Source organism: Corythoichthys intestinalis, chromosome 2 (assembly GCF_030265065.1).
Source record: "Corythoichthys intestinalis isolate RoL2023-P3 chromosome 2, ASM3026506v1, whole genome shotgun sequence".
NCBI classification, from domain to species: Eukaryota; Metazoa; Chordata; class Actinopteri; order Syngnathiformes; family Syngnathidae; genus Corythoichthys; species Corythoichthys intestinalis.
This window is the reverse complement of record NC_080396.1, coordinates 77,503,211-77,530,806: the sequence shown is the minus strand read 5'-3', so window position 1 is coordinate 77,530,806 and position 27,596 is coordinate 77,503,211. Positions and strand designations below refer to the sequence as shown.

Below are 27,596 nucleotides of genomic sequence, written 5' to 3'. Positions count from 1 at the left end.
ACCCACAACACAAAAGTGGTTCCACACAAAAAAAGAGGCGAGTTTCGAAGTTTCGAGCACATCTTAGTTTCTCATGAGATGATGAGTGGGGGACCATCTGCCACCACCCTGAGCTACGCGCAGTCCGAGTCGCTCCAAACTGCGAGGGCCCGTTCAGTTCTGCTTGCAGACCTACTTATTATTATCATTTATATACCGTATTTCCGGACTACAAGCCGCTACTTTTTTCCCTCATTTTGGGTCCTGCGGCGTGTGCAATGATGCGGCCAATTTGTGTATTTTTCTGACGGCCGCCAGGGGCGCTCGAGCATGGAATGTGGGAGTGAGACACGTGGAATATATATGTGGAGGAAGACGCTAGTTTGCACTATTACCAGTAGTTTAACTTTGTGCGCTGTGCATCCACCTTTGTGCATGAGTAGAATTGGCATACCTGCATCATGGAAAATGCTCGAAGAAATTAAATTGGCCATCCGAGTTGTATGGGAAGCTTTGATGACGAGTGGCGAGAGATCGTTTGCCAAGACTCGCCGCATGCAAAGAGCAGCTTTTGCACAGGTTTGCCGGGGGAGCCTGGCAGCATGAAGCACTGTGAAACAGTCCGACATCACCAATGGGTTTTGAAGGGGCCATTCTGCTGCGTTACGAAGAGGACAGCACGGGCTAGGAGTGAATTTGCCTCATTATGGGAGACAGTGAAGGCGACAGCGAAGGAGAGACTGAGTAGGTGCGTGGCGAAGTGCATCTGAGCGTCTTCATATCCGACACTGAGGGTGAAGACTTCCATGGTTTGAATGCACAGGAGGAAAATGAAGATTGCTAACAATGACTTTTATGTTTTTATTAACCAGCACAATTAGTGCTGCACCGCCATGCTGATGCTATGTAACTTCCGTGCCGCTGCTATATAACTGCCGTGTTTGCCGGCGCTGTCTCAATTTACAGGCTTTATTCTATTCTTTTGAACTGCTCGCGCTCTATCTAACTGGAGGAGAGATCGGTTTGCTCAGTGGAAGGTTGACTGGCACTTGGTATGAACAAGTATAACACACCTACAGACAGCATGAACTGTGTAGATATATTTTTTAAAAGCATAATTTTACGCAATGAAAAAAGTATGTCATGCAAGGATGCGACAATAACAAAAAAGGAAAAGTGTGAAATTAAATGAGATTCATGTCATTTTTCAACATGAAATCAACAGCAAAAGGCTAAATTATTTGTAGTAAATTTCAAATATGGAAGAAATTTGAACAGGAATTCACTTAGATTAGATTAGATTAGATTAGATTAGATTAGATTAGATTAGATTAGATTAGATTAGATTAGATTAGAGGAAATGGAGAAATCCAACATCCTGTCCCAGTGCCATTACTGCCTCTACTTTGAGCCGCCCTTAAGTGGTGTTTGGTGTTCACTGACGTGAACACAGCTAAATCAATCTGAATCAGCGAGAATCCAGTTTTCTCCATTACACTGAGAGCCTGACTAGTAATGCTGTAGTCGAAAACAATGTTGCTGTCTAAATCATTGCAGTTTTCATTGTATGCTCGCGAAAGAAACATCACCAATGAAATAATACAAAAGAAAAAAAGCTATTTACGCATATACATTTAAATGTGTTTGTCTGGCCATATGCAGAGAGAATGTCAGGACCTGGCAGAATTCATCCGCAAGGTCTTGGGACCTTACTCCATTAACATAACCACAGCAACCAGACTCTGCTCAACCGCACTTTGTGAGGGTAAAGGCAGATGTGTCCGTCAGAATCCAAACAGCTCCACCTTCCTCCACCTTCCACCTACACCTGAAGTGATGAAGGTAATGAAACGTGTGACATTGGTTGCATATGTGTTACATAAAAACAGCAAGTAAATGCATCATTCGCTGTCTCAAAACTCATATTTTAAAAAATAAATAAATAAATAATTGACTGAGTAGTTTTTGAGTTACAGCCATAGCAACAATATAATGGCCATTATAAATAGTAAGTTGTGTCCAGCCGTCAATAATGCATACAATTATTGCTCTTCAGAACGCCAAAGCACTTGAACAGCAAACACCATAGAACTAAATTAAAACATAAACATATTCAATTTGTACAACGCTCGTACAGGGTGACCCAAAAAAAAGTCAGTCACACTCAGTTGACTGCTTGTTTAAAAGCCATTGAAACATATCTAAATAGGTTGTCATGCTTAAGTGATTCATTAAGGTCACTCAATGCAGCTGGTAATCTCTCATCTCTACAATTCCTGTGCTTCTGCTGAAAATGAAGAAAATTTTAGCTGTACCTGAATTGCTGCGTGCCGGTCTGACACCTACTGAGATTGCAGCAAATCTGAGAATATCCAGATGTGCGGTCTACAAAGTTAAAAAGAAGCTGAAAGGTACTGGAACAGCCTCACGAAAACCTGGGTCTGGAAGTGCCGATCTGTGCGGACCAAAAAGTTGATTGACAAGGTGATATGTGGCCACCCCAGAGTCCAGATCTCAATCCCCTGGATTATTGCATATGGGCAACTGTGGAGGACAGTGCCTGTAAGAAGCCACAAACTTCTGTGGCAGCCTTGGAGAGGTCCGTTGTTAGATCTTGGGAAAAGATGGCAGCATCCTACATAAAGAAGACCTGTCAAGCGTTCCACAGGCGCCTGGAGGCTGTTGTGACACTTAAGGGAGGACACATTGAAAAATAGAGTGTACTGTACATGTTCTTTACAATAATGTATAATTTGTGATTAAATTCTAATTCTAAGATGAATAAACATGGCATTTAAATTGTATTATGGCAGTGTAAACTTTTTTTTGGGTCACCCTGTATAGCAGCAATGACGCTAATGGCAAAATAAAAGTCTTCTCAAATGCACTCCTCTGTCAAAGGTGATGTTTCAACATGAAACTTGTTCATTTACACTATCGTCAACGATAAGAAAATTATAACTATGTACTGTACAGTGGGCACCACATGCGGGAGAAACCCGACCGCACCTGCTCTCTCCCTCCAAAAGTATAAAGCTTCCGGTTACTGTCGTAGTGTGCGCACTTCCGGTTAGCGTGTCAAAAATAAAAGCATAACGTATTCAACATGAACGCAGATGCCTGTATCTACAATAGAGTTGTCCGATAATGACTTTTTAACTGATATACAGATATTGTCCAACTCCGAAAATCTGATACCGATAACAAACCGGTACCGATATATGCGATCCTGGACTTGACATATTATGGCTTAGTTGTATTGTGATACCCCATTGAATGCTTAAAATATGATAAATGTAACAACTTCAAGGTTTTCCAAATAAACATTCTGTGAAAAATAAGAGAACAGCTTCAACTGAAGTTACGGAAAAGGTGCCTTTATTGCACCACTATATTTATTGTTGGAATCAAAATAGTGCAAACATCCCTTTTTTGGCTCAAGTGCAAGTGCAAAGTGCCAATATGGCACTTATTCTGTCCTTAATGTATGGAGGCGCCCAGGTGGCATCTACACTAGATGCCCGAACCACTTCGACTGACTCCTGAAGGAGCAGCGGCTCAACGCTGAGCCTCTCGCGAATAGCAGCGTTTCTGACCCTGTCTCAAAGTGAGACCGCTTGTACCTGTGAGCTTGTCGGTCATGACCCATCGTTCATGACCGTAGGTTAAGGAAGGAACGGAGAACGAACGTTAGATGGTCAGCTATGCCTCTCAGCTCAGCTCCTTCTTTGTTGCAACAGTGCGATACAGCAACTGTGATACCGCTCCTGCTGCTCCGATTCTCTGTCCAATCTCACGCTCCATTGTTCCCTCACTCGTGAACAAGACCCCAAGATACTTGAACTCCTTCACTTGAGGCAGGACCTCATTCCCTAGCCCGAGACGGCAATCCCCCGGTTTCCTGCAGAGAACCATGGCCTCAGATTTGGACATGCTAATCGTCATCCCCGCCTCTTCACACTCGGCTGCAAACCCGTCCAGTGAATGCTGTAGGTCACAGGCTGATGATGCAAACAGGACCACATCATCTGCAAAAAGCAGCGATGCAATCCTCAGCCACCAAATTGTAAACCCTATACACCACCAGTGTTGGGCACGTTACTTTAAAAATGTAATTAGTTACATTACTCACTACTTCTTCCAAAAAGTAATTAGTTACATTACTCACTACTTCTTCCAAAAAGTAACTGCGTTAGTAACTGAATTACTCTATAGTAAAAGTAACTAGTTACCAGGGAAAGTAACTATTTCCGTTACTTTAAAAAGAACTTGTTGTATGTCAAAGAATTTGAAATTTTCTGAGCAGTATTCGAGTCAGTGGAATAGAGAAGAACAGACAGGTAGTTAACTTGTTCGGTGCTTCAGCAGATTTGAATTGCTTACCACAGATGTCGACAAAAGCTTTGCCCCGGGACATAAATAACACATTACATGCAGGTTCTTTCCTTTAATTTCGCCAAACTTGAAATATGCCCCTTTCCCACTGAAACTAGTGGGTCAACGCGCGTTTTTCCAAGCCGATGCAACCCACTAGCAGTTGGCATTTGGCACCTTTCCCATTGACAAAAAAAAAAAGCCGTGTCTTTTTTTTTTTTTTTTCACCCGTCTAACTCCCCACCCCTCCGGGCGTAAGGTTCGTGACGTCACCACGCTAAGATGCGCTTCGACAAGTGCGACCGAATTCATTCAGTTCAAGGAAGTAAACAATTCAAAGCAACATGGAAGCTTCCTTTCCGTTTCTGTTCTCTGTTTTCAAGCTTTTTACTGCCCTCAAAATGGTCGAAATGCAGCAAAGGGTCAACACTCTGCTTATGCTGAGGCAACGTAGGCGACGTGAATTTTGGTTTGAAATTGAAAGGAGTCGTGTACGTCACAGAAGGAGGAGAAGAGCCTTTGTTTCATCTGTTATGGCTATTGCTAACACTGCTACACCGACTGTTCGCCGTATGTGGATCCGGGCTAGAGCACATGGTTTTTGTTATGACGCATCACGTACTAGCCAACGTCACCACGTAGATTAGGGTGTTGACTGTTGACCCGGGGTTTTGCTCTCACACTGCATGGCGATCAGAGCCGAGGTGATTTTACGCGGGTCGCTTGGCAGGTTGATTGAGGCGGGTCGCTGCACCTTTCCCACTGCCACCAAAAGCCGATTGTTAGTGGGTTGACGGGTTTTTTGGCCAGTGGGAAAGGGGTAATAGTGTCTATATCTCCACCTCTTAAAGGACAATTTTTCTTCTGAACGCTCCGCCATCCCGACCCTGTGCATCTGTTTTGCGTGTGTGTGTTTGCCGCACGCGCTATTCTGGTTTGCTTGTGAAATCACCAGCTCTGATTGGCTTACCACGACACATGGCTTTAACCCTCAGCCAATCACAATAGCTTCCATCTTATCTCTCGAGGGCCTGCATTCAGGTAGGCTAGTTTCCCGACAATTCACGTCACCTTCAAAGCGTCTGCCGTCCTCAAGATGGAAGCAGAATTATTGCTGGCTGACAGTGGCAGATGGGAACGAGGCTAGCATCAGATGTAGCAAACACAGAAACGTTACCAAACCTTGGAAAGCATTGTCTAATTGAATGAGCAGGGACAAACAGCTTGGAGTCAGAAGTACGTACGCTATTCCCGAACCTGAACGCACCCCAAGTCTTGGATGACAAATCAATAGAGCAGAGTCGAATCGACACGGCTGGTAGTTTCTTCAATTTATTCAGAGTAAGTAACGCACCGCTTTTGACCTTCAGTAACGGCGTTGTAACGGAGGAAAAAGTAATTAGTTAGATTACCCTGTTACTGAAAAAATAACGCTGTTACGTAACGGCGTTATTTGTAACGGCGTTACTCCCAACACTACACCACATGTCAATATGAAAAGCAATTGGTAGTACAGCTTGCAAGCAATGAAATAATGTAACCCCATTTTACCAACCATGTAAAGGAATTGAAATATCTCCAATATACTACACAATGCACATGAATATAAAACAAAGAAAGAATATAACTTACAATTAATGCTTGTTCAAGGCACAAACAATGTGGTGAGATGGCAAGAACTGCTATGGAAATACTCGCTGCAGACGTTAGCTCATCCATTTAGCTCTCTATTCGCAATTAGCCTGGACTGTTCATCCCGGTTCCCATTGGCTTCCGGTTTTCACCTCCTACCGCTACAGTTCCGGATCCTGTCTGGGTGCACGTATTTCTTCACTGTTAGGTATGGGATGGCACATGACATTGCTGCCATATACATATTAGCCCAAAACCGATAATGAAAACCGATGTCGATATTATCCAATATCATTTTCAAATGCCATTATGGGCCGATATTTTTGGCAACATTTGACAACTCTGATGCATAATGATAATTTTTTTAAAATTTCATACTTATCCATCCTAAATAAGTAACTAGCCCAGCACACATTGGTGTCAGTGCAGTCCACTATTCAGCATTCTAAAGTCAGTCGCTGTGTTTCAAATATTTTAATTTGAATAAAATTTGGGTCCTGCAACTAAACATTTTCTCCCTGCAGGGCGAAGCCAACAAAGCTACAGATGAGCCCGAACCAGATGCAAAGGCAACTGTCCCTGATCCAGCTGAAATATGGAAAAAAGACTTTCAGTGTCAGTGGTACAAGACTACAAATCAGGATGTCTCAGATCAGCAGTCCGACAAAGATGGAGAATCTATCAGTAGGACATATGGGCAACTTTCTGGGGATTTAGGAGGGATTTCAGCAACCTTTACAACTAATTCCATCTCAAAATTCGCCTCTACAGATAAACAGAATGGAAGCGCTCCAGCACCTATGGCTTTGAACTTTTGTACCATTTTACTGTCGTTTGTGTCAACTAGTCTTTTTGTAAATTGAAACAAGCTTTAGCAGAGGACTCCACTCATGTGCCTTACACTTACTTACTTATACAGTGGACATGTCATGTATGTCTGCTTAAAACTTTCTCAGGACGTTCCAATGCACAGGAGTATTGTACCACGTCACTTTTTCACTTACGGTGGTAAACCGGTATATGAGTAACCTTAACAAAAATGAAAAAAAGACCATCATCTCACTAATGAAAGAAATTCACACCTTAAATATATTTGGTTTAACTTATGTTGATTTGTAATTTTTGTTTTCTGCAATGATTGGAAATAAACGTTGTGCAAAACCAGAGTAGGATGAACTGTTTATTAGGCACACCTTTTACAGATGTCCCAATGCTGATTTCTTTTTTTTTTTTAACTTCCGAACAGATTTTTTTCAAGATGCCAATACCGATCCGATAAATATATTTTTTAGAGCCGTTAAAGTAATGCAAAAAAATAAATAAAATCATTTTTGGGGGGAGAATATAATGAGCTCTGCTTTTACCTCCTCAAGAATATTACATGATGCTCTGTTACTTTTATTAGTTTCTAAAGAGCAGTACTCTCACTTAGCGGACATACTTGCCTATTGGTTTGATTTACAGCAGCCGAAAAAAACGATGGTACTGAAACCGACGGCTACTGGATCCGATACTGAGTATCGGGTCGAGACATCCCAAACATCTATCCAACTGGCCAAAACACACATTTAGAATCAGCCAATCCCATGGCAGCAAGTCAATGCATTTAGGCAAGTCAATGCATTTAGGAATGAAGACATTTGCTTCTGTCTTGGCCAAAAAAATGATTTTAATGTCATTTATCTTTTTGTGGTTTTTGTATGCTGTTATGTTATGATAAAACCAATCAAAAAGATTTAAATACAGAGAATAGTCCAAGAAAAAAAAATCACGAGTACCACTCGTTACTACCAAGTTATGCTGATGAGGATCTTTGAATGCAGTCATGTCAGCAAATAACAGGAAACTAAAGCTACAATTCACACAGGCTCACAAAAAATGATTGGAAAAACATTGCCTGGTCAGATGAGTCTCAATTTCTGATGCGACATTGTTAGGTTTTGTGTTTTTTTCCTCCTAGTGTGACTTGTCCCTGATTTCATTGATTTCCATTGATTTCACCTGTTTTGCCTGCTCCTAGTGCAAGAGTGGGAATACTATTTCACAAAGGGCCACAGTTAGTGCAGGTTTTTGTTCATACCCATCATGAGCTTTTGACCAATCTGGTTTCTTAAAAGTGCAACTACTTGATTGCAGTCAGGTGCTTCTTTTTCCCTCTGAAACCTCATTGGTTAAACTGTCTGTGCTAAATCAGTTGGAACAAAGACCAGGACGCACTGCGGCCGGTTTGCCCACCCCTGTCCTAGTGTATCCTCCAACTTGCATCCTCCTGTGTCACCCACCCGTTCCTCGTTGACTCGTGTCTGGGTCAATATAAGCTCCCCGTTTTTATTGAGTCTTGTCGTGACATTGACAATGTCCATGTGCACGTCACCGTCAATTCTTGCCCTCATGTTCCTCAGCCTAAGTACCGTATTTTCCGCACTATAAGGCGCACCAGAGAGAGAGAGAGATAGAATTCAGCAAATGTCAAAATAAGATTTATGGCCCTAAGCCCCGCCCCTTTTGAATGATTTATTGCCCTTAAGCCCCGCCCCTTTATGCACATGTCAAAGGATAATGATCTTTAAGCCCCGCCCCTGTTATTGTTATGGAGGTATTTAGCCCCGAGGTTAGTTCCGGAGGAAGTGTTACGGAATGTGTGGAATGTCCGAAAGTGTTTGAAGTGAAAATATTCCTTTGAAGTTTCGTAAGAAGACAATGGTTAGTATTGTTATGGTGTTTGGGGGGGTGTTTGCAGCCTAGGGCAGTTCCGGAGGAAGTGTGGTGGGGTTGCGGGTGGGGTATCCGGAATGTTAGGAATGTTTGGAAGTGTTTGAAGTGGAAATGTAGCTTTGAAGTTTTGGAGAAGAAAGGTTAGGGTGGGTTAGGTCAGGGGTGAGTAGGACGGGTTTTCAAGACATGTCTGGGCAGTTTCCCAACCGGAACCCATGGTCATTGTGGGTGTGTCGCGAAGAGGTTAGTTTTGAAGCAATGCAAGTCATTTTGTGACTAGCTTACCTGAACAGAGCGCGGTGTGTCATTCTCCTGCTTTTTGAGTGTTTTCTTAGCTCAGGTAGTTTTTGTTGGGCTAAAAGATTGTAAAAGTTTGTGTGAGCGCCATTTCAAGCATTTTCTAAATCTACAGTGTTTTTAAAAGTTACCCAAACAAAATCACCACTTCTACTCCAAAGTACAACGTTTTTCAAGAATGGATTCTGCTTGAACAATTCAACGCTGGTGAAACTTTTCTGATATAACTTCAGGTGAGTTTTCTCAAGAGTTTTGATAGTTAGCATGCATAGTGTATCCATTTAATAGTTAAATAGGGACCTGGCAGCTTTTGATAGTTAGCATGTACAACGTATTTAAGAGCATACAAATAATAGTTAAATAGATGCCTGACGGTTTTTGATAGTTAGCATGTACTATGTATTTAAAAGCAACCAAATAAGAGTTAAAAAGTAGCCTACCAGCATTGTTGTTTTTTGGAGAGAGTCTTTTTTAGGTGTTACATCCTCGCGATCCCATGTGGAACTGATTTGAAACATGTCTCACTACCTGTTGTGAATCTCCGCCCCCATGTACCTGAACCAGCCTATAGCGTTTGGGGTGGGCGCGGAAAAGGTGTTGACGTTTGTCAAAACCGCGCCCCTGTAAACCTGAGCACCACACCCGCTGAAACGTGATACAATAATGCCATCTTGTGTTTGAAACGTATATTGCATTGTCGGTCGCGGAAAAGGCGTTGACATTTCTCAAAACCGCGCCCCTGTAAACCTGAGCACCACACCCACCAAGACATGTCTGGGCAGTTTCCCAACCGGAACCCATGGTCATTGTGGGTGTGTCGCGAATAGGTTAGTTTTGAAGCAATGCTAAACGGTCATTTTGCAGGCTAGCTTACCTTAGCAGAGCGCGTTGTGTCATTGTCCTGCGTTTTGATTGTTTTCCTTAGCTCAGGTAGTTTTTGTTGGGCTAAAAGATTGTAAAAGTATGTGTGAGCGCCATTTCAAGCATTTTTTAAATCTACAGTGTTTTTAAAAGTTACCCAAACAAAGTCATCACTTCTACGCCAAAGTACAACGTTTTTCAAGAATGGATTCTGCTTGAACAATTCAACGCTGGTGAAACTTTTCTGATATAACTTCAGGTGAGTTTTCTCCAGAGTTTTTGATCGTTAGCATGCATAGCGTATCCAAATAATAGTTAAATAGGGACCTGGCGGCTTTTGATAGTTAGCATGTACAACGTATTTAAGAGCACACAAATAATAGTTAAATAGTTGCCTGACGGTTTTTGATAGTTAGCATGTACTATGTATTTAAAAGCATACAAATAATAGTTAAAAAGTAACCTACCAGCATTGTTGTTTTTTGAAGAGAGAGTCTTTTTTTAGGTGTTACATCCTAGCGATCCCATGTGGAACTGATTTGAAACATGTCTCACTACCTGTTGTGAATCTCCGCCCCCTTCTGCCTGAACCAGCCTATAGCGTTTGGGGTGGGCTCGGAAAAGGCGTTGACATTTCTCAAAACCGCGCCCCTGCAAACCTGAGCACCACACCCACTGAAACGTGATACAATGGCGCTATCTAGTGTTTGAAACATATATTGCATTGTCGGGCGCGGAAATGGATGATTTACGACTTTGAACCCTTTGACCCCGCCCCCCTTGACCGCAGGCCTTTGATTTAAGTTGGTATCATTATTTGATGTGGTTTTGATTGATGTAAAATGGGAGTTAATTATTGGGTTTGCGGTCATGGGTATGACTTAATGTCTTGTAATTAGAGGGTTATTGTGGTTTTGAATGATCTAATTGGGGGGTTAATTAAAGGGTTTTTGATGGGTCTAAATTGGGGAGTTAATTAAATGGTTTCATGTGGTTTTGATTGATCTATTTTGGGATTGAGTTAATTAAAGGGTTTTTGTCCGGTTTGGATGGATCTAGTTTGGGGAGTTAATTCAAGTGTTTGTGATCATGGGTGTGTCTTAATTGGGTGAATGTCCATACATGTCCATGTCCGGATGTTGGGACATGTGCGGTCATGCCCCTCTAGAAAATGGAGGGGTGCGTGTTTAGCGAATGCGTGCTCCGGGGTTTTGGGACATGTACGGACATGTCCCCCTAGAAAATCGTAATGGGGGTGGGGGCGTGTTTAGCGCATGCGTTCTCACGGATGTTGGGACACGAACGTACATGTTCAATCGAAGAATCCTAAGTAGTAGAGCGTAGCTAGCGCGGAGGGTGTGGTCTGTGTGTAGGCTAGTTTTGTAGCAATGCTAAGTTAGTATTTTTCGAAAGCCTACCTTAACTTGCGGCGAATCTTTTACCTTCTGGATGAAGTCTCCTCCGTCAGGTTTGTGGTTCTATAACAAGTTTTAAAAAGTCTTGCTCGAGTTCATTTTCAAGCATTTGTGAAACTACAGTTTTTATGTCCAAGTAACTTCATTCCATTTACTCCAAAGTACAGCGTCTTTCAAGTATGAAGTTTGCTTGATCATTTCACCACAGATACTACAGGCAGCGCATCGACTTCAAACCCAGACAGCTTTTTGCTGCAACTATAGGTTGGTGATAATGTATGCATATATACACTTAGGCAAATAACTATGTATTTCAACCGGGTTTAATTCATTCTATTTCGCAAAGTTAGCATGCTCTCTATATCTTTAAAAGTAAACAAATAAGATTTGGTGACATACCAGTTTTGTTGCTGAAGAGTCCTTTCTCCCCAACTCCTTCCTTGCGATTCCGAGGGCCGACTCATTCGAAACATGTCTCAATACTCGACGCGAATCTCCGCCCCTCATCCATAGCATGGAAGCATAGTGTTCTGGTTATTGTGCAGTAGACCTAACATACAGTTTCAGAGATTTGCACTGGTGAATGGTCAGAACTTTACATTCGAGTGTTCTTAACAGACTGCAATATATTTGATCCAAATAAATACCAAATGCTCTAAAATACTGTATATAGTGTTCTTATTCTTCAATCAGTTAATATAAACATCTTTGATGTGAAAGATGTTATAGAATGTATAAGGTAATAACATGTAGAACATGAAAAGCACAACATAAAATGTTGAATAAGAACGAGTACTGCATCCGAAGTGTTATGTTGAGATTATGTTAATGTTCATACTTGTAATTCTTGGGGTTCGAGGATTTACCTCCCGACTACAAAACACATGGTCTCTAAACTCGGTATATTAACTTTTGTGTTTAGAATGACAACTGTCTTCTTACTATTAAAATGAGCAAACAGTAGGATGGTTTACATCTCAGTTTCATTACAAACGTATTAGTTTAAGAGTATGCCATTTAAAAGACCCCCTACCATAAGAAAAACAAATGGAAACTAATATTCACTTTTAAACTAAAATTACATGACATAAAATGTTGAATATAAAAGAATGCAGCATCTGAAGCGTTATATGAACGGACTCTGTTAATACTTGTAGTTCAGGGGGTTGGACTATTTAAACATTTATGTTAATGTAATTATTTCCTTGTGAGTATGTTTTTAAAGAGTTTCGTAAGCGAGATGAATACGTTTATACACACCATGAGTTGCTACCTCATATACTTTTTTTGGGCAGAAGTAATTTTTAACTGTAACTCATTACTTTTTCATGTAAGATGAACAACGGTGGTTACAAGTTAACTTTTGTGTTTAAGAACAACAACTGCCGTCTTACTATAACAATGAGCAAACAGTAGGACAGTGACCATCTCAGTTTCTTTACAAATGTATTAGTTCAAGTGTGTTCCATTTATAATAGACCCCCCCCCTACCATAACATAAAAAAATTGGAACTAATATTCCCAGAGACACTAAAATTACACAACATAAAATATTGAACATAAAGAATGCTACGTTTGAAGCGTTATATAAAGTGACATTGTTAATACTTGTAATTCAGGGTTTTCAGTACATATCTTGTAGAAAATAAGTGAAATGGTCTGCCATTCTTTCAAGGACATTTTACTCGGATTTCTTGGAATAAAAAAAAGTAGTTGGATATAAGCTTAAACTTATTTTGAATATTAATTGAGTACTTAAATATTTTTATAAAAATAAAAAATCTTATTTCAAAAATAGATACTGTTCAAAACTAGAGATGTCCTTATCGATCGGGTCCAAACACGCCATTTTCAAAGCATCGGAATCGGCAAAAAAATATCGGACGTGCCTTTTTTTTTTTTTTTAATATATACAGTACATATATATATATATATTTTTTAAATTAAATCGTTTTCTGGTTGTATTTAACGTTACAGACAAAATGTCTTACACTCATCCAGAGTCTTTAGTTTTGGTTTAAAGATTGGTTCACAATAACAAACATCCTCCTTTATTTTATGCGGAGGGGGTTAAGTGTTAAGCGTGAGTTTTATTCATATTTTTTCTTAATGCATTACCAAAACGTATATGATCGGGAAAAATTAGCGGGAATGATTGGAATTGAATCGGGAGCACAAAAAAAAAAAAAGCAATCGGATCGGGAAATATCGGGATCGGCAGATACTCAAACTAAAACGATCGGTTCGGGAGCAAAAAAAACATGATCGGAACAACCCTATTCAAAACATTATTTAAAAGCACATTTTGCTTGGTTGAGATGAAGACTTTGGGGTGTTAGGGGGTAGAGAGGAGCCACAGACATGATGACTTTCTGATGTTAGGGCTTAGATAGGGGGCACACACATCCCCCAGATCATTTTCTTAAACAGCCCTGTTTCCAGTTGAAGGTAAGGGTACACATACCACGTACGTCAATATTGACAGGTGAACAACCACACGTCAACCTCCCCAAAAAATTAGGATGAGAAGCAGATCCAAAGAGCTTCATGTTTCTTAGTCATTGTAGTCAGTGTTAAAGTTACTTTTGTGTTTAAAAAGTAATAATTCAACAGTTTCATTACAAACGTATTAGTCCAAGAGTGTTCCATTTAAAAGACCCCTACCTTAACAAAAACAAATAGGAACTAATGTTCACAAAATTACACAACATAGAATATTGAACATAAAAGAATGCTACATCTAAAGAGTTACATGTCAGTATATTTTTAAAGAGTTTAGTAAGCCCAATGAATAAGGTTAAACAGTATCCAGACCAAATGGACAGCCAGCTGAGTTCTACTAGCCATCTCCACCCCACCACTAGTGCCTGCAAACACCTACAGCGCGATAAAACATAGATCTGAAAGTTTCAATTTCAGCAAGGGGGCAAGGAGAGGTTAAAGGTAGGGGCAAAAAAGCAGGCTTCAAAGCCCAAGACAATTATGTATTTAAAAATATCTGCAATGATACTATTATCTTGTTATTTCAAAAGATTTCCTGGACATTACTTTAGTACATTACGCATTTGTTTTATGCATATATTCATTCATTTCACATCCTAAAGAAATGATTGAACAACTGATACAGTTGGTATACCTTCTCTTACAAAACAAAATCATCTTGTAATTTCATAATAAGTGCTCTTATGCAAACGTTTTCACTTGAAAAGTGCAACAAGCAACAAATACGGTACCTCGAAAAGCATACTGTACATATCTGAACAATGATGAGGGAAGGGAATATGTTGGACCATTTTTAACCTTTTTCCAAAAGCTACCACTACTTACATACACTTATCTCATACCTGAGTCAATCCAAGTTACCTAAAGAAATATTCAAAACAGTATATGTTGCTTTACCAAGTTCGATTTAAAAAAAAAAAAAAAAAAAAAAAAATTCAAATAAGAGTTAGGTAGTTACATACCGGCTATGTCAATGACCATACGTGTGCGCAGTTTGAAGATGAGTCACGTTTCTCATTGGTTCTCTCATTGGTTATTCCAAATAATTCTAAAATACATCAGCCATAAAACTATTCATTTAACTTTCTGCTAATAATGCAATTCAGTGTAATTGAGGTGGCACTGTCATGACTGAATGTCTGACTGTCATGCCTCATTGTGTGAACTTTGCTCGTTCTTCCCCCTACCTGTGTGGGGTACTCAAGTTTCCTACCACATTCCAAAAACACGCATGTTAGGAGTATTTTAACGCATCAAATTGGCCACATAAGTTTTTGGGTTATCTGGAAATTAGTCTGGTAACCCTTCCATTTTGGAAGGATCTTGTGTTCGAGGCATGCTCGTAAGGTTTCCTATTTTTACCCATTACATACTTTCCTGAAGACTTAAAAGTTGGCATTATTTTTTTTTTCTTCCTCAAAACCCCTGTTTGTTTTTATTTTTTAATAAAAGCAACTCTATGTATCTTTAATACACCATAATAAAATATATACACACCATTTAGCAGTCTAAATTTGTCTTTTGAAAACTTCAGCTGTACACTCCCTGACGTCTGGCTCGTACAGAGTACTGTTTTCTTACAGCTAACACAATTTATAAACCTGAATTACTTTTTTGCATAAGGCAAGGCAAGGCAAGGGAAATTTATTTATATAGCACAATTCAACACAAGGCAATTCAAAGTGCTTTACATCACATGAAGACCATAAAAATCACATTTAAATCAACACAACGTAAAAACCAAGACAAAAGATCGCATTTAATCACAGAATAAAAATAAATAAATAAAAATAAAACAAAAATAAAAATAAAGCAAAAACTACTACTAATAATAATCATTGAACTCAGCAATGGAGATAAGCACAAGAGGAATAGAAGGCAGGTAGATTGAAATATATAGACAGTTATGGATATGCAGCATACTTACAAAATGACCTGAAGAACCTTCACCAACATGGATTTTCTTTAAAAACTCAGTAGCTAGGTTCCTGAAGGCAGAAAAGATTCTTTTCTCCTACAAAAGCGTTTAGTTTTTTAAAATTCATACATGAATACATGAAATACGACAATAAATACAACCAAGTCACTTTCCTGCTCTGTAAAAGAATTTCAGTTCCAGTATTTGTATTGACTTTTTTTTGTATGGTGTACATTTAAAGAGAATCACCTGAACATATGTATATTATACGGTAGCAGCTTTTCTGCGTTAATGTCATATCTGAAGTCAAATTATAGCCCAAATATTTCACGCCTGATATTTTATATTGTTTTTTTTGTTTGTTTTTTGTTTTTTAATTAATTATTGAACAAATTATTAAACAGGCTTTTTAATTTTACCTCTTTATTCTTAATAATAGATTTATTATTTCTAATTAGGGGGCTGAGTGATTAGCACGTCTAAAATAATATAAATAAAATATCAATAATTAAAATAATCATCTAAAATAATTAGAAATAAAATTAATTGATCTTTTAAAATATTAAGATAATTATTAAATTTTTTTGGAATAAAAATGAATGATTTAAAATAAGTTCATCAAATAATTAATCATTTAAATGATTAAAAATGCATTCATTCCTTTTCAATGCCGCTTATCCTCACTAGGGTCGCGGATGTACTGGAGCCTATCCTAGCTTACTACGGGCAGTAGGCGGGGTACAGCCACAATGAGACGTACAACCATTCACTTCTAAGGTCATACCTATGGACAATTTAGAATGTTCAATCAGCCTACCACGCATGTTTTTGGAATGTGGGGGTGGAATCGGAGTCCACAGAGAAAACCCACGTAGGCGGGGTGGTGGGGGGTGGGGGGTGGTGGTGGTGGTGGTGGGGGGGGGACATGCAAACTCCACACAGGATGGCCGGAGCCCCTGAGATTGTACCCTTGATCTCAGAACTGTGAAGCAGACGTGCTAATCACTCAGCCCCCTAATTAGAAATAATAAATCTATTATTAAGAATAAAGAGGTAAAATTAAAAAGCCTGTTTAATAATTTGTTCAATAATTAATTAAAAAACAAAAAACAAACAAAAAAAACAATATAAAATATCAGGCGTGAAATATTTGGGCTATAATTTGACTTCAGATATGACATTAACGCAGAAAAGCTGCTACCGTATAATATACATATGTTCAGGTGATTCTCTTTAAATGTACACCATACAAAAAAAAGTCAATACAAATACTGGAACTGAAATTCTTTTACAGAGCAGGAAAGTGACTTGGTTGTATTTATTGTCGTATTTCATGTATTCATGTATGAATTTAAAAAAACTAAACGCTTTTGTAGGAGAAAAGAATCTTTTCTGCCTTCAGGAACCTAGCTACTGAGTTTTTAAAGAAAATCCATGTTGGTGAAGGTTCTTCAGGTCATTTTGTAAGTATGCTGCATATCCATAACTGTCTATATATTTCAATCTACCTGCCTTCTATTCCTCTTGTGCTTATCTCCATTGCTGAGTTCAATGATTATTATTAGTAGTAGTTTTTGCTTTATTTTTATTTTTGTTTTATTTTTATTTATTTATTTTTATTCTGTGATTAAATGCGATCTTTTGTCTTGGTTTTTACGTTGTGTTGATTTAAATGTGATTTTTATGGTCTTCATGTGATGTAAAGCACTTTGAATTGCCTTGTGTTGAATTGTGCTATATAAATAAATTTCCCTTGCCTTGCCTTGCCTTATGCAAAAAAGTAATTCAGGTTTATAAATTGTGTTAGCTGTAAGAAAACAGTACTCTGTACGAGCCAGACGTCAGGGAGTGTACAGCTGAAGTTTTCAAAAGACAAATTTAGACTGCTAAATGGTGTGTATATATTTTATTATGGTGTATTAAAGATACATAGAGTTGCTTTTATTAAAAAATAAAAACAAACAGGGGTTTTGAGGAAGAAAAAAAAAATAATGCCAACTTTTAAGTCTTCAGGAAAGTATGTAATGGGTAAAAATAGGAAACCTTACGAGCATGCCTCGAACACAAGATCCTTCCAAAATGGAAGGGTTACCAGACTAATTTCCAGATAACCCAAAAACTTATGTGGCCAATTTGATGCGTTAAAATACTCCTAACATGCGTGTTTTTGGAATGTGGTAGGAAACTTGAGTACCCCACACAGGTAGGGGGAAGAACGAGCAAAGTTCACACAATGAGGCATGACAGTCAGACATTCAGTCATGACAGTGCCACCTCAATTACACTGAATTGCATTATTAGCAGAAAGTTAAATGAATAGTTTTATGGCTGATGTATTTTAGAATTATTTGGAATAACCAATGAGAGAACCAATGAGAAACGTGACTCATCTTCAAACTGCGCACACGTATGGTCATTGACATAGCCGGTATGTAACTACCTAACTCTTATTTGAATTTTTTTTTTTTTTTTTTTTTTTTTAAATCGAACTTGGTAAAGCAACATATACTGTTTTGAATATTTCTTTAGGTAACTTGGATTGACTCAGGTATGAGATAAGTGTATGTAAGTAGTGGTAGCTTTTGGAAAAAGGTTAAAAATGGTCCAACATATTCCCTTCCCTCATCATTGTTCAGATATGTACAGTATGCTTTTCGAGGTACCGTATTTGTTGCTTGTTGCACTTTTCAAGTGAAAACGTTTGCATAAGAGCACTTATTATGAAATTACAAGATGATTTTGTTTTGTAAGAGAAGGTATACCAACTGTATCAGTTGTTCAATCATTTCTTTAGGATGTGAAATGAATGAATATATGCATAAAACAAATGCGTAATGTACTAAAGTAATGTCCAGGAAATCTTTTGAAATAACAAGATAATAGTATCATTGCAGATATTTTTAAATACATAATTGTCTTGGGCTTTGAAGCCTGCTTTTTTGCCCCTACCTTTAACCTCTCCTTGCCCCCTTGCTGAAATTGAAACTTTCAGATCTATGTTTTATCGCGCTGTAGGTGTTTGCAGGCACTAGTGGTGGGGTGGAGATGGCTAGTAGAACTCAGCTGGCTGTCCATTTGGTCTGGATACTGTTTAACCTTATTCATTGGGCTTACTAAACTCTTTAAAAATATACTGACATGTAACTCTTTAGATGTAGCATTCTTTTATGTTCAATATTCTATGTTGTGTAATTTTGTGAACATTAGTTCCTATTTGTTTTTGTTAAGGTAGGGGTCTTTTAAATGGAACACTCTTGGACTAATACGTTTGTAATGAAACTGTTGAATTATTACTTTTTAAACACAAAAGTAACTTTAACACTGACTACAATGACTAAGAAACATGAAGCTCTTTGGATCTGCTTCTCATCCTAATTTTTTGGGGAGGTTGACGTGTGGTTGTTCACCTGTCAATATTGACGTACGTGGTATGTGTACCCTTACCTTCAACTGGAAACAGGGCTGTTTAAGAAAACGATCTGGGGGATGTGTGTGCCCCCTATCTAAGCCCTAACATCAGAAAGTCATCATGTCTGTGGCTCCTCTCTACCCCCTAACACCCCAAAGTCTTCATCTCAACCAAGCAAAATGTGCTTTTAAATAATGTTTTGAATAGGGTTGTTCCGATCATGTTTTTTTTGCTCCCGAACCGATCGTTTTAGTTTGAGTATCTGCCGATCCCGATATTTCCCGATCCGATTGCTTTTTTTTTTTTTGTGCTCCCGATTCAATTCCAATCATTCCCGCTAATTTTTCCCGATCATATACGTTTTGGTAATGCATTAAGAAAAAATATGAATAAAACTCACGCTTAACACTTAACCCCCTCCGCATAAAATAAAGGAGGATGTTTGTTATTGTGAACCAATCTTTAAACCAAAACTAAAGACTCTGGATGAGTGTAAGACATTTTGTCTGTAACGTTAAATACAACCAGAAAACGATTTAATTTAAAAAATATATATATATATATGTACTGTATATATTAAAAAAAAAAAAAAAGGCACGTCCGATATTTTTTTGCCGATTCCGATGCTTTGAAAATGGCGTGTTTGGACCCGATCGATAAGGACATCTCTAGTTTTGAACAGTATCTATTTTTGAAATAAGATTTTTTATTTTTATAAAAATATTTAAGTACTCAATTAATATTCAAAATAAGTTTAAGCTTATATCCAACTACTTTTTTTTATTCCAAGAAATCCGAGTAAAATGTCCTTGAAAGAATGGCAGACCATTTCACTTATTTTCTACAAGATATGTACTGAAAACCCTGAATTACAAGTATTAACAATGTCACTTTATATAACGCTTCAAACGTAGCATTCTTTATGTTCAATATTTTATGTTGTGTAATTTTAGTGTCTCTGGGAATATTAGTTCCAATTTTTTTATGTTATGGTAGGGGGGGGTCTATTATAAATGGAACACACTTGAACTAATACATTTGTAAAGAAACTGAGATGGTCACTGTCCTACTGTTTGCTCATTGTTATAGTAAGACGGCAGTTGTTGTTCTTAAACACAAAAGTTAACTTGTAACCACCGTTGTTCATCTTACATGAAAAAGTAATGAGTTACAGTTAAAAATTACTTCTGCCCAAAAAAAGTATATGAGGTAGCAACTCATGGTGTGTATAAACGTATTCATCTCGCTTACGAAACTCTTTAAAAACATACTCACAAGGAAATAATTACATTAACATAAATGTTTAAATAGTCCAACCCCCTGAACTACAAGTATTAACAGAGTCCGTTCATATAACGCTTCAGATGCTGCATTCTTTTATATTCAACATTTTATGTCATGTAATTTTAGTTTAAAAGTGAATATTAGTTTCCATTTGTTTTTCTTATGGTAGGGGGTCTTTTAAATGGCATACTCTTAAACTAATACGTTTGTAATGAAACTGAGATGTAAACCATCCTACTGTTTGCTCATTTTAATAGTAAGAAGACAGTTGTCATTCTAAACACAAAAGTTAATATACCGAGTTTAGAGACCATGTGTTTTGTAGTCGGGAGGTAAATCCTCGAACCCCAAGAATTACAAGTATGAACATTAACATAATCTCAACATAACACTTCGGATGCAGTACTCGTTCTTATTCAACATTTTATGTTGTGCTTTTCATGTTCTACATGTTATTACCTTATACATTCTATAACATCTTTCACATCAAAGATGTTTATATTAACTGATTGAAGAATAAGAACACTATATACAGTATTTTAGAGCATTTGGTATTTATTTGGATCAAATATATTGCAGTCTGTTAAGAACACTCGAATGTAAAGTTCTGACCATTCACCAGTGCAAATCTCTGAAACTGTATGTTAGGTCTACTGCACAATAACCAGAACACTATGCTTCCATGCTATGGATGAGGGGCGGAGATTCGCGTCGAGTATTGAGACATGTTTCGAATGAGTCGGCCCTCGGAATCGCAAGGAAGGAGTTGGGGAGAAAGGACTCTTCAGCAACAAAACTGGTATGTCACCAAATCTTATTTGTTTACTTTTAAAGATATAGAGAGCATGCTAACTTTGCGAAATAGAATGAATTAAACCCGGTTGAAATACATAGTTATTTGCCTAAGTGTATATATGCATACATTATCACCAACCTATAGTTGCAGCAAAAAGCTGTCTGGGTTTGAAGTCGATGCGCTGCCTGTAGTATCTGTGGTGAAATGATCAAGCAAACTTCATACTTGAAAGACGCTGTACTTTGGAGTAAATGGAATGAAGTTACTTGGACATAAAAACTGTAGTTTCACAAATGCTTGAAAATGAACTCGAGCAAGACTTTTTAAAACTTGTTATAGAACCACAAACCTGACGGAGGAGACTTCATCCAGAAGGTAAAAGATTCGCCGCAAGTTAAGGTAGGCTTTCGAAAAATACTAACTTAGCATTGCTACAAAACTAGCCTACACACAGACCACACCCTCCGCGCTAGCTACGCTCTACTACTTAGGATTCTTCGATTGAACATGTACGTTCGTGTCCCAACATCCGTGAGAACGCATGCGCTAAACACGCCCCCACCCCCATTACGATTTTCTAGGGGGACATGTCCGTACATGTCCCAAAACCCCGGAGCACGCATTCGCTAAACACGCACCCCTCCATTTTCTAGAGGGGCATGACCGCACATGTCCCAACATCCGGACATGGACATGTATGGACATTCACCCAATTAAGACACACCCATGATCACAAACACTTGAATTAACTCCCCAAACTAGATCCATCCAAACCGGACAAAAACCCTTTAATTAACTCAATCCCAAAATAGATCAATCAAAACCACATGAAACCATTTAATTAACTCCCCAATTTAGACCCATCAAAAACCCTTTAATTAACCCCCCAATTAGATCATTCAAAACCACAATAACCCTCTAATTACAAGACATTAAGTCATACCCATGACCGCAAACCCAATAATTAACTCCCATTTTACATCAATCAAAACCACATCAAATAATGATACCAACTTAAATCAAAGGCCTGCGGTCAAGGGGGGCGGGGTCAAAGGGTTCAAAGTCGTAAATCATCCATTTCCGCGCCCGACAATGCAATATATGTTTCAAACACTAGATAGCGCCATTGTATCACGTTTCAGTGGGTGTGGTGCTCAGGTTTGCAGGGGCGCGGTTTTGAGAAATGTCAACGCCTTTTCCGAGCCCACCCCAAACGCTATAGGCTGGTTCAGGCAGAAGGGGGCGGAGATTCACAACAGGTAGAGAGACATGTTTCAAATCAGTTCCACATGGGATCGCTAGGATGTAACACCTAAAAAAAGACTCTCTCTTCAAAAAACAACAATGCTGGTAGGCTACTTTTTAACTATTATTTGTATGCTTTTAAATACATAGTACATGCTAACTATCAAAAACCGTCAGGCAACTATTTAACTATTATTTGTGTGCTCTTAAATACGTTGTACATGCTAACTATCAAAAGCCGCCAGGTCCCTATTTAACTATTATTTGGATACGCTATGCATGCTAACGATCAAAAACTCTGGAGAAAACTCACCTGAAGTTATATCAGAAAAGTTTCACCAGCGTTGAATTGTTCAAGCAGAATCCATTCTTGAAAAACGTTGTACTTTGGCGTAGAAGTGATGACTTTGTTTGGGTAACTTTTAAAAACACTGTAGATTTAAAAAATGCTTGAAATGGCGCTCACACATACTTTTACAATCTTTTAGCCCAACAAAAACTACCTGAGCTAAGAAAACAATCAAAACGCAGGACAATGACACAACGCGCTCTGCTAAGGTAAGCTAGCCTGCAAAATGACCGTTTAGCATTGCTTCAAAACTAACCTATTCGCGACACACCCACAATGACCATGGGTTCCGGTTGGGAAACTGCCCAGACATGTCTTGGTGGGTGTGGTGCTCAGGTTTACAGGGGCGCGGTTTTGAGAAATGTCAACGCCTTTTCCGCGACCGACAATGCAATATACGTTTCAAACACAAGATGGCATTATTGTATCACGTTTCAGCGGGTGTGGTGCTCAGGTTTACAGGGGCGCGGTTTTGACAAACGTCAACACCTTTTCCGCGCCCACCCCAAACGCTATAGGCTGGTTCAGGTACATGGGGGCGGAGATTCACAACAGGTAGTGAGACATGTTTCAAATCAGTTCCACATGGGATCGCGAGGATGTAACACCTAAAAAAGACTCTCTCCAAAAAACAACAATGCTGGTAGGCTACTTTTTAACTCTTATTTGGTTGCTTTTAAATACATAGTACATGCTAACTATCAAAAACCGTCAGGCATCTATTTAACTATTATTTGTATGCTCTTAAATACGTTGTACATGCTAACTATCAAAAGCTGCCAGGTCCCTATTTAACTATTAAATGGATACACTATGCATGCTAACTATCAAAACTCTTGAGAAAACTCACCTGAAGTTATATCAGAAAAGTTTCACCAGCGTTGAATTGTTCAAGCAGAATCCATTCTTGAAAAACGTTGTACTTTGGAGTAGAAGTGGTGATTTTGTTTGGGTAACTTTTAAAAACACTGTAGATTTAGAAAATGCTTGAAATGGCGCTCACACAAACTTTTACAATCTTTTAGCCCAACAAAAACTACCTGAGCTAAGAAAACACTCAAAAAGCAGGAGAATGACACACCGCGCTCTGTTCAGGTAAGCTAGTCACAAAATGACTTGCATTGCTTCAAAACTAACCTCTTCGCGACACACCCACAATGACCATGGGTTCCGGTTGGGAAACTGCCCAGACATGTCTTGAAAACCCGTCCTACTCACCCCTGACCTAACCCACCCTAACCTTTCTTCTCCAAAACTTCAAAGCTACATTTCCACTTCAAACACTTCCAAACATTCCTAACATTCCGGATACCCCACCCGTAACCCCACCACACTTCCTCCGGAACTGCCCTAGGCTGCAAACACCCCCCCAAACACCATAACAATACTAACCATTGTCTTCTTACGAAACTTCAAAGGAATATTTTCACTTCAAACACTTTCGGACATTCCACACATTCCGTAACACTTCCTCCGGAACTAACCTCGGGGCTAAATACCTCCATAACAATAACAGGGGCGGGGCTTAAAGATCATTATCCTTTGACAGGTGCATAAAGGGGCGGGGCTTAAGGGCAATAAATCATTCAAAAGGGGCGGGGCTTATGGCCATAAATCTTATTTTGACATTTGCTGAATTCTATCTCTCTCTCTCTCTCGCACCATATTATAAGGCGCACCTTCAGTGAATGACATATTTAAAACGTTTTCCATATATAAGGAGCACTGGATTATAAGGCCGTAGAATAAACGCTACAGTAGAGGCTGGGGTTATTTTATGTACTGTATTTGACCAGAGCATGTATAAAGGCCAAAAACGCCTGTGAATATACCTGCTGCTAATGCTGAATTATCAAATATAAAACTATTTATTCAAATTTTGGGGGAATTATGTGTCTTTTTGGTCCCAAAATGTTGATGTATAATTCGTCAGTGAAGAAAACAACAGTTTGGACATGAAGTTCAAGGCTAGCGCTGTTGCCTTCATTTGAATAGTGATTGTACTGACACTTCTACTTGCTGCTCTCTGTTCAACAACCCACTGTTCAACTTTGTCCTCTAATTGTAGCCATCTTGCTTTGGTGCTGCGGAAACTCTGTTTAGTCTTCTTTACTTGGTGCAGCTCATCCTCTTGCTTCCTCCACTTCCGCACCCTTTATTCGTTAATGTTAAACTCTCTCGCTGCTGCTGTATTCCCTTGTTCTTCTACGTGCCTGATCACATTGAGTTTAAACTCTGCGTTGTAACCGTGTCTCTTAATAGGAGCCATTTCAGGGTCTTTACAAAAACACACAAATGGAAATGAAACGCCGTTTTATATATCCCAACATGCACCGTGCACTACTTCTTCTTCGGGGGGAAATGGAGTCGGCGGCTGTGTGTGTGTGTGGGGGTGGGGGGGGGGGGGGTGGTTGTGCGTGTGTGTGTGTGTGTGTGCGCGTGCGTGCGTGTATGAATACAAACATGGCAAGCAAGTAAGATTTTGTATATTATGATGGAGAGTGTTATTTGTGGTTTTTAATTATAATGGTGCAATTTTGTAACCCTGTTTTTGATTGCAAATTTGTATGAATCTGTCAAAAAAAAAAACTGTTGTGGCTCACTATTGATTCATATATAAAGCGTGCCGGATTATAAGGTGCACTGTTGGCTTTTGAGAAAATTTAAGGCTTTTAGTTATGCCTTATAGTCAGGGGTGCACATAATTTTTTTGCCCAGGTTCTCAGAGGAGGACCTGGAGATGTGACTTGGTCCTCATTGAGCTTGAGAGCCGACCCGCCTGATGCGATAAATTTATGACAAGCTTTACTTAGAGCCAATTAACTTTAATTAATTATATTAACAATTAATGCTTGATTAACATCAACTGGCACAACAAAATTGCCATTACTTTGAAGTGAAATGTAAAGAAATAAGAAGCACCAATTCAAAATAAAGGGCATTATGCGGCTCCCACATTAACTCCAAGCCTTTTTAAAAGTGGGATATCCTCCTCATAAGACCTCATTGAACGTGCATGTTTAGCTTTGTAAAATGCGAGCAAAAACACGTTTGTGAGTGCATGTCGCTGTTCATTACCTTTATTCCGCCACTTGTCCATTGGGCGAGTGGGGTCCTGTTTGACATCGATAGTTTGCTTAATTGCCACATGCTCTCTGTTTTTTTCGTGCTTTTCAAAGTTTGGATGGCTGGAATTCTTTGACCCTACATAAAATGCGCTGCTCTTATCGGCGACATTGGGATTCTCACAGCACATTTTGTACCGCATTTCCGTGCGAGCATCATTTGCTTCTAGCCATGGTACCTCCTGTAGCCACTTTTCAGCAAAGTCCTTTTTTTCGGTAGCTCCGGTGACGTCTCTGTCGTCTGTCTGTCTTTTGACGGGGGTGGGGGAACACGGAAGTAATTTAGTGATGGCCAAATGAAGCCTCATGACGCAATGAAGCTTTGCAGCCAATTGGTTTGCACATGTAGCAAAGCTTCATGGTGCTTCATTTACCCTATGGCGCCATCAAGTGGTCTAGAAGCCCAAGAGGTCAACATTGTTAAGAATTCAATGGCTATTTGCTTAAGACAAAGATATGAATGTGCTTGTGTTAGTAATTTAGTATGTGAACAAAATACAACAAATGCTAAGGGTAATTTGTTATTCATTTTTATTTAGAAATAATAGCTTTCCCACAGTGGCTGGCTTTAAACAGTTTCTTTTTTTTTTGGGAAAATATTTCACCAGCTTTAGAAAATATTCTTTCACAAGGCACAGATGAAGCTGGGGTGCAGAGAAATGTGAGTGCCAGTTTATATAAATTTGGGTAGGTATTCTTTTGTGCCTCCCAGTACACCAATGGATTGTTCATTCTGTTGATGTTTGGTTCAGGTAGGTACACACACACACTCACATTTATATTAAAGTAGTTTTTCTCCCTTACCTTATTGAAAGCAATCAAATCAAAATGTTCCCATACAGGGGAGGATCGCTCTTTTCGCGCAGGTTCCATCGCAAGCAAAGGACAAGGCTCGAAAAAAGATTGCACTGGTTGCACTGTTGCGCACAGATGTAACAAGTACAGGAGCCCGAAATCCACAAAATGTGAGATAACAGGCGATCGCCATTGCGTTTTGCAACCAATTTATACCGTAGTCTGTCCTGTTTTTGCAATGTGCGCCAAACGTTGGATCACTTCCGAAGCACTCACGAGATTCAGCCGGCCGCCGGCCACCGGCCGCCGGCGAGGCTTCCCACGTCATCATTTCCGGGTTTTGCCGAAATGAAGCGCGCCTCGCTACAAGCTTCGTGGAAACCCCCCTCCCATTACTCGACACAAGCTTCGGAACCTCGGCTCATTTCGTCCCATCACTAAAGTAATTACTCAGTGTGGCCTGCCTCTTCAAAATTTTGAGAAGTTATTTTCTCTTGTCCGCCGCAAATACAGTGGTCAGCCATCGGTACGCAAAAGCGTATGGAAGCCGTTGAGGGCCAGCGCATTTGTCTACGTCCAGTACGCATGCGGACCACTTATGTGCACCCCTGCTTATAGTGCAGAAAATATAGTAAGATTCTGATTCCAGTCTTTTGTTAGTACCCTGACTTTTGTTGGACTTAAGAGTTGTTGGATTGCCCATTCGTTTTGTTTGTACTTTGTTTTTTGTTGGCTTTAAATACTTTTTGCACTGTCTATCTGCCTCACGTCCCTTTCCCTGCATCTGGGTCGACACCACCTGCCTGCTCGCAAACCCTGACAGACATTCAATTCAATTCAAACAACTTTATTGTTCCATTAGGAACTTAATCACAAACACAGAAAAAGACATACTAGACC

The 27,596-nt window shown here is 39.2% G+C and overlaps 1 protein-coding gene across 3 annotated transcripts in view; it reads left to right on the top strand.

The window, feature by feature from the left end:
- Nucleotides 1-7,567, top strand: part of si:dkey-72l14.3 (Glyco_hydro_56 domain-containing protein) — a 137,003-nt gene extending 129,436 nt beyond the window's left edge. For 2 of the 3 annotated variants that reach the window (XM_057819053.1, XM_057819055.1), the window contains exons 6-7: nt 1,642-1,821; nt 6,510-7,567. In XM_057819053.1, the coding sequence (XP_057675036.1) occupies nt 1,642-1,821; nt 6,510-6,848 (519 nt within the window). In that variant the 3' untranslated portion in view covers nt 6,849-7,567. The remainder of the gene's footprint in view (nt 1-1,641; nt 1,822-6,509) is intronic. The other variant, XM_057819062.1, reaches the window with a different exon arrangement.
- Nucleotides 7,568-27,596: the final 20,029 nt, after the last annotated feature.